This window comes from Rhododendron vialii, chromosome 13a, assembly GCF_030253575.1.
Source record: "Rhododendron vialii isolate Sample 1 chromosome 13a, ASM3025357v1".
Classification (NCBI taxonomy): Eukaryota; Viridiplantae; Streptophyta; class Magnoliopsida; order Ericales; family Ericaceae; genus Rhododendron; species Rhododendron vialii.
The window spans coordinates 31881935-31893427 of NC_080569.1; the positions used below are offsets into that span (position 1 = coordinate 31881935).

At 38.3% G+C, this 11493-nt stretch overlaps 1 protein-coding gene across 1 annotated transcript; it reads left to right on the forward strand.

Annotated features, from left to right (window-relative positions):
* Positions 1-207: 207 nt before the first annotated feature.
* LOC131314524 (LRR receptor-like serine/threonine-protein kinase ERECTA) lies at positions 208-10109 on the forward strand. Its single transcript, XM_058343222.1, has 27 exons — positions 208-573; positions 1190-1328; positions 1441-1512; positions 1705-1776; positions 1884-1955; positions 2052-2123; positions 2216-2287; positions 2445-2516; positions 2620-2691; positions 2784-2852; positions 2962-3033; positions 3220-3291; positions 3529-3600; positions 3963-4034; positions 4145-4216; positions 4294-4365; positions 5231-5302; positions 5436-5507; positions 5583-5654; positions 5744-5815; positions 6493-6561; positions 6666-6737; positions 6814-6884; positions 8052-8180; positions 8488-8835; positions 9044-9414; positions 9584-10109. The coding sequence occupies exons 1-27, from the start codon at positions 465-467 to the stop codon at positions 9956-9958; spliced, it is 2976 nt and encodes a 991-aa protein (XP_058199205.1). The 5' UTR covers positions 208-464; the 3' UTR covers positions 9959-10109.
* The last annotated feature ends 1384 nt before the right edge of the window (positions 10110-11493 follow it).

The window sequence follows — 11493 nt, forward strand, 5'->3', positions numbered from 1 at the left end:
TTAATTTTATTTTTATCCAGTTAAAGCATCAAAATTTACGGTGAGACTAGAAAATTCGTAAGAAATTAGAAGGATTATTTTTTTTTGCGATTTGACTCCTAGAATTAATCACTGTTCTGTTACAATACGTGAAGAGCAAATTTACCAACCAATCGGACTAACATTAGGCTTGGTACACCCATCAATGGTCCATTGTACTAATAGAAGAAGCGATGTGTGACTGAACAGGCATTTTTTTTTCCGCAGAGAGTCTACCCCAGTTTCTTGAAAACTTTCCTCCCTCCATCTGGGCAGTCCTCTCTCTCTCTCTCTCTCTTATTTCCAGCAGTTGTCACTTGTTGGCATTGCTGGGTTGTGATAATGTACTGGTAATAGAAAAGGAAATTTGAAAAGAAATCAATGGTAGATTGGCTTCAGTGAAGAATGCTAGTGGTTGGGATCATCGACTGTTAGCTTCATCAGAAATGGCTGCTGCACTTAGTTCCAATTTCTATCGTCCTTCTCTTCTTCTTCTTCTTCTTCTTCCGCTTCTTCTCAGCTGTTTGACCTTCAGCTTTGTGTTTTCAGACGATGGTCAGAACCTCTCTCTCTCAATCTCAATCCCTTGCTACTCTGCTGCAATGGATGCCATTTAACTAGTCTTGCTCTTATTTAATCTGGGTTAAAAATTATAACCAAATTTTAAATTGTTTTTGGACATCTACAACCTGTCCTATTAGTCCCCTTCCTTTGTTTCTTTATTCTTTCTTTTACACATTATCTTATTAGTATTATGTTTGTTTAAATAACCGGCTGTCCGGAATAGCTTGCACGCATCTCGACTAATTTCGAAATCTCAACGTGACGACCGGGCAAACGCAGGCGGCTCCAAAGTTTGGGATGTTTGCCGAAGATTCGACCTTGCTGCCCCTTTGGTTGCTATCTCATGTCACGTGGCCTAACCCTTGTTTAATCCTACGATTATGTATAACAACGCTAGAGTTCAAGTGTTATGGAGATTCGTTGCTTCTCTCTCTCTCTCTGTTATGTATATAAACACACGTTTATGTTCTTTAATTGAGGGATGATCTATATATCTATCTATCTATATATATATATGTACTTGGAAGCATGTGTGTAAATTTATATTTGGGTTGAATAGTGTTATGGATTTTGGTTGTTTTTTTTTTTTTAAATTTTTGGAATGAAGGGGCAACTTTGTTGGAGATCAAGAAGTCATTTAGGGATGTGGACAATGTGCTGTTTGACTGGACGGATTTACCCTCTTCCGACTACTGTGCTTGGAGAGGCGTAGCCTGTGACAATGTCACCTTTACCGTCGTCTCACTGTAAACTCCTTCCTTTTTCTTCAGCAATATTTGTTTGTTTCTTGGGTAATCATCTCGTATTCTCTCTATTATTAAAATGTTGATTTGTTGGTTGATTATTGAAACGTTGTAGGAATCTCTCAAGTTTGAATCTTGATGGGGAAATATCACCTGCGATCGGCGAGCTTAGAAGTCTTCAATCTATGTACATTACTCCTACTTTTTTTTTTCCTGTACATCGGAAATTACATTTACTACTGCATTTCTAACTCTTCATCTCCGTCAGGCGCTCAGGCGCACTTGCTGTAGTACTATGCTAAGTTCTTTCGCCAACTGTCAATGATTTTTGGTGGGTGTTAGTTCTTGAATGAATTTAATTGCACTAATTTTGGAACAGTGACTTGAGAGAAAATAGCCTCTCGGGTCAGATCCCGGACGAAATTGGTGACTGCTCCTCCTTGAAATACTTGTAAGCACTTCTGTTTTAAAAAGCTGTTTTTTTATACTCAGCATTCGTAGTATTGCTGTTTATCGTGGATTAATCTTGATTGAAAAATTGAAATATCTTGCTATTAGGGACCTGTCATTTAACGCGTTGTCTGGGGACATACCATTTTCAGTTTCGAAGTTGAAAGAGCTAGAGTTCCTGTAAGTTCTAGGCAAACCTCATTTTGTTCCATCCCTTTCTCTGCTCCTAGATTTTTCTTATATGATTTGTTTTTTTCCTTGTAAATGGGTTTCCAGGATTTTAAAAAACAATCAGCTGATTGGTCCAATCCCTTCAACACTGTCTCAAATTCCAAACTTAAAAATCTTGTATGTCTGCTTTATCCCTCCTCTTCTTCTTTGCAGTTTCTTTAAATTTTAAATGTGACGGCTTGATTGTGTTTATAAAATATTTGTTCTAGGGACCTGGCCCAGAATAGACTGAGTGGGGAAATACCGAGGCTTATATACTGGAACGAAGTTTTGCAGTATCTGTGAGTATACTTCTCCTCTTGTTTTTATCGGTTGCCTTGTGTCTATTAAGGGGCACTGCTACTATTTCCCCATGTTGTTTCATCCCAATTTTTGCTCCCATGGTGAATCAACTTATTTATTTATTTATGATTCTGTGCTTATTTTCGCAACTCAAAGAGGGTTGCGAGGAAACAACTTGGTCGGGACACTTTCTCCCGATATGTGCCAGCTCACAGGGTTGTGGTACTTGTAAGTTATTACTCTTCCTTCTAATTCCACTGTGTTCCTCTTTAGTTTTCGTTACCTTGGGTCCTCATCTGAAATGTCTCATCTTTTTCACTACAATGTGCAGTGATGTAAGAAATAATAGTTTGATTGGTAGCATTCCTCTGAACGTAGGCAACTGCACCGCTTTCCAAGTCTTGTACGTGTACCATCGAAGTCAAAGGCCTCAAATTGTGGATTACTTTGTGTTCTTTTAATGCAAGGACTCTTGACTCTTTTTTTGTTTGGCAGAGACTTGTCTTACAACCAGTTGACTGGAGAGATTCCTTTTAACGTCGGTTTCTTGCAAGTAGCTACATTGTATGTGCCGGAAGTCCTTTTGACTTGCTTAATCAATACTGCACTGCTACAAGGTTTCTTAGTTATTTATATATATCTATAATTTCTATGAATTGCGTTTGTATGCTAGATCTTTGCAAGGTAATCAACTCTCAGGACAAATCCCATCGGTGATTGGATTGATGCAGGCACTTGCTGTGTTGTAAGCATTGTATTTTTCCTGTTTATTTGTCAAATAAAAGAATAACTTTGCTGTCATCTAAATCTACCATTTTTGCGGTATGGAATCAATCGTGTGGAGCCTTTTGGAGTTCAACTTGTAGACACTCCCTTCATTTAAAGTTTTGTTTGTCTTATTGCTGTGTCATTATCCTTGTTTTTGAGCCAGAGATTTAAGCTGCAACATGCTGAGTGGACCTATCCCTCCTATTTTAGGAAATTTGACTTTCACCGAGAAATTGTGAGTATATGCTCTGTAATTTTTTCAGTTTTTTTTACTGGATTTAATTTCCAAAAGTGCACAGGCTGTCTTGAATACGGCTTACTGTCTTTTTCTACAAAACAATCTCCTAGTAAACTTGTGTATCAGTAGGTAAATGAATAACAAACTTTTACTGAGTTGCCTGATGCATAAATTTTGTATTCTAGGTAATAGATCTACTGGATCCTGTTCTAGTTCTAATAACTGATGTAACAGGTACCTACACAGTAACAAGCTGAATGGATCCATACCCCCAGAGCTCGGAAATATGACAAAACTCCACTATCTGTAAAACTTCTCTCTTTTTCTTGGTCGGTTTTGTTAGTTGAACTTCAGTAATTTTCTTATTTTAGAACATTGTGGAAGGTATGTGCACTTTGTGTGGAACAGTTAGAGTGAGTCCATTTGGTTTTTGTCAAATTGAAAAAAACCAGGTTTGAGGAGTTCTGTGTTCTCTTTTATGTGATCAAGTCCATCGCTGTCACGATGGATTCTGATGCTTAGGGCATTAAAACCTGGTGCTCGAACTCAGCTGCGCTTGATATCTTCCTTTCCCTTCTAAGGGTTTATTTGGGAGTTGGGAGCAGATATATGAATTCACTGTTATAAAAATGCAAACTTGTTCTTAATTGATATTTCTGCCTTTGCAGGGAACTGAATAATAATCAACTCACTGGGCATATTCCACCTGAACTTGGGAAACTCACCGACTTGTTTGACCTGTATATCCTGTTTTCCATTTTTTTTTATCCTATATATCTCGTTTCCCTTAACGGTCTTTGTTTGAGAAGCTTATGTTTCCTAAGCAAGTACTAATGCTATATTCTTGCAGTAATGTTGCTAACAACCACCTTGATGGACCTATCCCTGATAATTTAAGCTCATGTACCAATCTTAATAGTCTGTAAGGATACAAACTTACTCCTGTCACTTTGTCTTGTACAGTTTGAACATGGTTATTTAATAGTGATTTGGTGGCAGGAATGTGAATGGTAACAAGTTGAATGGAACCATCCCACCGGCATTTGAAAGGCTGGAAAGCATGACCTACTTGTGAGTCAACTACCCATGGTTAACACTCTTGTATTGCACACAATAATCATTTATCCTTAGTTCTTTAATGCGAATTTCTTTGAAAAATCATGCACGACTATTTTTTTTCCCCCAGAAAAATAGCACAACTTTTCATATTGGACTAAAATTATGGGACAAAGGGAGTAATAGAAGAGCATTAGCAAGAATGGCAAAGTTGGGACATGGGAATTACTTAATTAATATTTCCTCAGTTAGCATGTATCTAAGTTATGGAGTGTACTCAGTGTAGTATGCAACCAAGTTGGCTTATCCACATAAATGGAATTCCGTTTTGTTCTTATAGGTAGTATTATTAACACTCTTCGTACAATTGTAAATTACGTTTATGGAGTCTAGTCTAAATCTATCTTATCTACTGGATTCCAGTGCAAATATCTAGTATGATGGTTCTAATGATGATCCTCAATGTATTTCGTTTGTATCTCACCGGTGGATTTAGAAAACCTTGCGAATTAACTTGGTTGCGGGTGTGGTTCTGGGTGTCTTGACCGCATCTTTTGGCATAACTGGTTATTCCTTGCCTTGGGACCACATTGGTTATTGGGCAGTAAAAATTGTAACAGGTGTAGTCTAGATGCTTGAACAAAGGAGCTAACCATCTCTAAATTTGGGGGAGATTGGGAGTACTTCATTATTCTGTGTTATTTTCAGTACCTTTGGGCATCATACTTGGGGGGTCTTGATCTCATTCTACACTTGGAATTGAGCATTTAACGCATTTTGAAGGATTCCTCTATTCATGTTAGTCAGTAAATTTTTATAACTACGGCGTGCACAATTGGTTATTCTGATGGTTCTGTTCATCTTTCCTTGTCATCTTTAGGAATCTCTCCTCCAACAATTTAAGGGGTCCCATTCCAGTTGAGCTATCTCGGATTGGCAATTTGGATACTCTGTAACTACTCAAAACCCTTCCATCGTTTCATTTCTGACCTTTTTAATTCTCATTTTTGTTTAGTGCCTTTTGGTTATTAGGTTTACTAAGATGTCTACTTATTTGTCCTTTATTGGGGTTTGGATGGGGTCAGGGACATATCAAACAACAGGCTTACCGGTTCTATTCCTTCTTCTCTTGGAGATTTGGAACATCTCCTGAAACTGTGAGTAAGAATTTGTTGTTGTTTGTTTTCTAGAAACTTCTGATTATAGCTAACACCTGCAATTTGGTTTGACAGGAATTTAAGCAAGAACAATTTGGTTGGCTTTATACCAGCCGAATTTGGTAATCTTAGAAGTGTGATGGACATGTAAGGAAATCCTTTTCACTTGGCAATGCATATTACCTTTCTTTCTCTTTACAGTCTTCAAATTTGTCAACCATACACTTGTATTACAGAGATCTGTCAAACAATCAGCTATCCGGTCAGATTCCTCAAGAACTTGGTCAGCTTCAAAACCTCTTAGTGCTGTAAGTTTTCTTGCCCTCATCTCATATTTGTCCTTTAGTAGTAATTTCCACCCTTGTTTTGGGTACCAAGACCCGTATGTTTTGTTATCCCTCCTCTGCTGCTGCAAAATTGTTGACATTCTTTCCCCCAGAGAACCTGGGTTGGTACCCGTCCTGCGAACAAGTTTTATAGTTCAGCATGACTCCCTCTTGAAGGAACCACATCTTTTTTCCCTACTATTAGTTAATGCTCTAGTGAAGAATTTCAATTCCCTGTTTGGCAATCGTTTTCGGTTTCGAATATTTTAAGTAACTTCGTGATTTTGAGGAAATAAGTGGATACTTAGGCATGTCTGGATGTTTTTTTTGGTTTCGTTGATTTTGTTGTCCATCTGTTTTGTAATAGAATTATTATGACTATTAGGGAAACCTTTTTAGTGTTTTCTGAAACATTAGCTTGTTTTGGTTCAAGTTTCCTGAATAGAGTTTTTTGGTGTTTTCTTAAAAGTGGGTTGTTTTGGTACACTTTACTGGAAAGAGTTTTTAACAATCGACACTAACATGAACATGCATTTTGTCTCACTACCATTTTCATTTGGGTATAGAATTACCATTATGAATCCGGTCATAATTTTATGAAATTGTGCTGTAGCTTCTCATTCTCACCATTATAGTCTCTGGGTGCAAAATAATGGCAGGAGAGTAGAAAACAACAATTTATCAGGAGATGTGACGTCACTGATGAGCTGCATCAGTCTTACAGTTCTGTAAGTTCTAATCTCTCTTTGTTTGTACACGTACAATCTTTATATATGTAGGTATCGTATAGCTGGACCATTACACCCTGACAAAGCTATTCTTTGCCTTGCAGAAATGTGTCATATAACAACCTAGTTGGGAGTATTCCTACCGGCAATAACTTCTCACGGTTTTCTCCTGATAGGTTGGTTAATCATGGATAACTGAGCTGGTGTTGGCATTTTATGAATGGTTGTGATTAATGTACCCTTTGTGCACAGCTTCATAGGAAATCCTGAACTTTGTGGCTATTGGCTTGGTTCTTGTGATGCACCTCGTCCAACCGAGCGTGGTAAGGATGCGTTGGATTATGATCATATTTCTTCACCCTCTTGCTAGGTTTAAGACAAAGCAGCCATGAAACCTTTCTTTTTTTTTTCATTTCAGTGTGTTTCAGTGGAAAAACATTGCGATGTAGCCAGGGACGGATCTAGGATATAGTATAGTGGGGGCACTTGTTAATCATAATGGTCAAAATTTATTTTTGTAGTCAACCACAATAAGATTTTACAAAATTAAGGCATGTATTACTAACTACAAAAGTTTATTACGTGTACTTTAAGTTAAATTAGGTAAAAATGAGCACAAAATCTCATACAAAAAATTTAAAGTGTTTTAAATGAACATCGACGAGTTTTAGAAAGATTGAGCTAGTTTTGTTAGTGATTTTGTTTTACAATATTTCTCCCAGACGGTTAAAAATAAAGAGAATCAAGAAAGAATTAGTTCAAAATAGACAAATAGCTCATAAAGCAACAAGTATAAATACACCATATGATAAAATTCAGACATAAAACTAATTATGTATGTATTTTTTCGAGATATATGCAAGTGTTATGTTTATATATTAGCACACTTTCATAATTATGCTAATTTATACCAAAAAATATTTTAATTTTGAGCGGGGGCACGCGTTCGAGTGGGGACATGTGCCCCCGCGGGCCCCCGCTTCGGTCTGTCCCTGGATGTAGCATATGTATCGCAAAAACTGGGCTGAACAGTACCCAACTTGCTATACTGTTGGTCTTTTGTATAGTGTCATAGCTTGAAGTCTGGCTTCCGGTTTGAGAACAAATTCCATACACTCTCTGGTCTTTCAAAATTGTTCTGACAGGATAAATAAACGACACTTGTAAGACTGGATGATTACTACTAAATTTTGAGATTGAGTGCAAAGCTTTATAGGAAGTATCTGGTGATTCTGCTGTATATGTGATGTCAAGTGTAGGAAAATATTTTCCGTCACACCTTTATGGGCTCCATGTATACGTCTTACCAAGCATCAGGCAAGTTGGTGAGATTGCCCTCAGTGGGTTTGTTATATATCTTATTGTTCTCGCAGTTGGAAAACATTATCTTTGTTCTAGCCTTGCTATTCACATCGTTACATCCTGCATTGGAGCTTTGTGTACAAGTTGATCTTCGCTACAGCTAATTCATTTCAATTGCTTGTATGCAGTCACAATTTCTAAAGCAGCTATACTGGGGATTGCTGTAAGTGCGCTGGTGATTCTTCTCATGATCCTAGTAACAGTAAGCAGGCCCACCAATTCTGTACCTTTTCCGGAAGGATCACTCAACAAACCAGGTACTTGCCACGGTGATTTGTACCCTTGTTTTGTGTCCAATGTGAGTGCATGAGGGAGATGACACAGATATTCAAAGTTGGCTTAGCTAGAACCGATGCGGACCTAATAGTTATCCAATGCTTGTAATTTAATCATGCCAGTAGAAGAAATGCAGAAACCCAGAAAGTTAAAATGAAAATTTTAATTTTGCAAATGAGTTCTATAGTTTACTAAATTGTGTGGATAACCTCAAATAGTGTGACGAATCTAACAATTTAAGTTGTTCTCCTGTTTTACTAACTCCTGTGTCTTCTTTGCTAAAAGCAGTCAGTTACTCGTCACCCAAGCTTGTGATCCTTCACATGAACATGGCACTTCATGTGTACGAGGACATCATGAGGATGACCGAGAACTTGAGCGAGAAGTATATAATTGGTTATGGTGCAACAAGCACCGTATACAAGTGTGTCCTCAAAAACTGCAGGCCGGTGGCGATTAAGAGACTCTACTCCCAGTACCCACAGTGCCTCAAGGAGTTCGAGACGGAGCTTGAGACGGTTGGGAGCATCAAGCATCGGAATCTTGTCAGCCTTCAAGGTTATTCCTTGTCCCCTTCTGGGAACCTTCTCTTCTACGACTACATGGAAAATGGAAGCCTGTGGGATCTCCTTCATGGTAAGTATTTTTTATTTTTTAACAATGTTGAAGGTATAGAAAACTTGTATGTCGTAACCATGCAAGAGCCTTTGGTTGAGTTGATCTCAAAATCGTACCTAACATTCACCATGCCGCAGTTGGACTTTCATAAACCAACTTGACTTCCAATATTTCATGAGTGGTTTGGTACTCTATGTTTCTCATACATGTTCTCTGTACCTTGTAGGACCTACAAAGAAGAAAAAGCTAGACTGGGACACTCGTCTTCGGATAGCGCTGGGAGCAGCGCAAGGGCTTTCCTATCTCCACCATGATTGTAGCCCTCGCATAATCCACAGGGATGTGAAGTCATCCAACATACTATTGGACAAGGAATTCGAGGCTCATCTTTCGGACTTTGGCATTGCGAAAAACCTGTGCATCTCCAAGTCCTATACTTCTACTCGCGTATTGGGTACCATTGGTTACATTGATCCCGAATATGCCCGTATTTCCCGTCTCACTGAGAAGTCGGATGTCTATAGCTATGGGATCGTGCTTCTTGAGTTACTGACCGGAAGAAAAGCAGTGGACGATGAATGCAACCTCTATCATATGGTCAGTTTTCTATCCATCTTTATAAAGTCAGTTGATATTTTTTTTATTAACTGAAATGCCTCGACTATTTGTGCTAGCAGAAAATGAGATGATATTGTTGTAATGCGATATTTTCGCTGCTTGCTCTATTTTTTTGATATAGGCTATTTTTGGTGATGAATTATGACAGATCTTATCCAAGACAGCCAACAATGCGGTCATGGATACCGTTGATCCCGAGATATCAGCCACGTGTAAGGATCTGGGGGAAGTAAAAATGCTATTTCAGCTTGCACTTCTGTGCACCAAGAGACAGCCATCTGACAGGCCAACAATGAACGAAGTTTCACGAATCCTCAGAAGCCTCGTCCCGTCCGACCCTCCAAAACAACCGGGCATGGCCCTTCCCGCGCCCCTCCCGTCAGCTAAGGTGACCACCTGCTACATGGATGAATATGCAAATTTCAAGACTCCTGACCTGGTGAGCTGCCCCTCCATGAGCACCTCTGATGCCCAACTCTTCCTAAAGTTTGGAGAGGTAATTTCCCAGAACAATGAGGATTAGTAAGGGAATAAAGAAATTTAAGAGCATTAAGTATCTGGGCAATCTCCTTGTATAAAAGTGTTGGATTCAATTATTGTTGGTTTGGAAATGGAAAGAGGGACAGCTCTCTTTAAGTTAGTAGAAGATTTGAATGTGAAAAAATTTAACCCCAGTTGCTGTACTCAGAAATTATTGTAGTACTAGTATTGGAAGTTTTGGTTGGGGACCAGTGGGTCAGGGGCACTGGCATTTGAGTGTATGGCAGAGACGACAGGTACACAGGAGGTGGGTGGAGAACTGCAATATCTGTGTACTCAGCAATAATGCGATGGAAAGTGATTTTGGCATCCCATGTTTAGCCATCGGCGCTCTACGTTTCGCCTTTTATCCTATGTGAAATTGTCAAATTATCTTTTATTTTTGTTAGTGTTCATCCACTCTCAGTCTTACACATAGAAAGGTATTGTTGTAATTGAAATTACTCCTAAGAAAAATAGAAAAAATGGGGTGCCGATGGCTAAAAGTAGAGTGTCAAAATCAATTTCCTAATGCGTTTTCAGGAGCTTGGTTGAAAACTTGAAATTGTCCCATGGGCAATGCTACGGACGGAGTTTTAGAACACAATCCCGGACTCGGAACAATGCTACGGATACAAGTTTAAATCACGCATATCTAACCGTTCCGGAATTTGGTCCTGGACTTTTTGATTTGGGAGACTGCGCAGAGGTATATTTGGCCAATACGGGTACAAATTATGAAAACTTAACTAGTTTGAAATTAGAATAAACTCTTCATTTTAGAGTGCTAAAATGAACCAAGCTGTGAATTAACGTGGCCTAATTCGTTTTGGGGTCTCAAAATTTCTAGGGACGGTCTTCAATAATTTTTTTTATCTATTTTTTTCACTTATTATTTTCAAAAAGCTTTCTCAAAATTCAAACCGAGCAGGGATGTTTCGGGTCAATTTCACTATCCTTAAAAGTAATTTTCCCAACTTTTTACCCCAAAACTCAGTTCTTCTTTGAAAATTTTCACTTACACCCCTGTATTTTGATGACTTCAATATACATTCTTTCTACTTCATTATTACCCTTTTACACCCCTTGTACTTCCATCTTAAGTGCAACCGTTAGTTTTTGTCTTTGAATTAACGGAAAGCAGAACAAGGGCTGCCAAACAAACCAAAGCTACTCAAGTCTGAGTTTGTGTTCGTTCGTTAAAAGTTTATTCAAGATTGGTTTGTTGCCAAGCTTGAACATTTTTTTGGAGCTCGTTAAGATTTCAAGCCAAACTTGAACAAGCTACTACTCAGTTCGTTTGGCTTATTGTGTATTAAAAATTCAATCTACTTGAGCTCGGCTTGTGATTGGCTTAATTAAAACTCGTTTGAGATTGACTCGTCTAATAAACAAGCCAAACTCAAACATATTTTTAAAACTCACTAAATTATCAAACCAAGTGCATTTATCGCCCCTAGCCAGAACCCATACACTAAAATGTGTTATATTTGTGCACAAATGGCAGAATTCATTGCAAGTTGTCTGTCAAACAAAAAG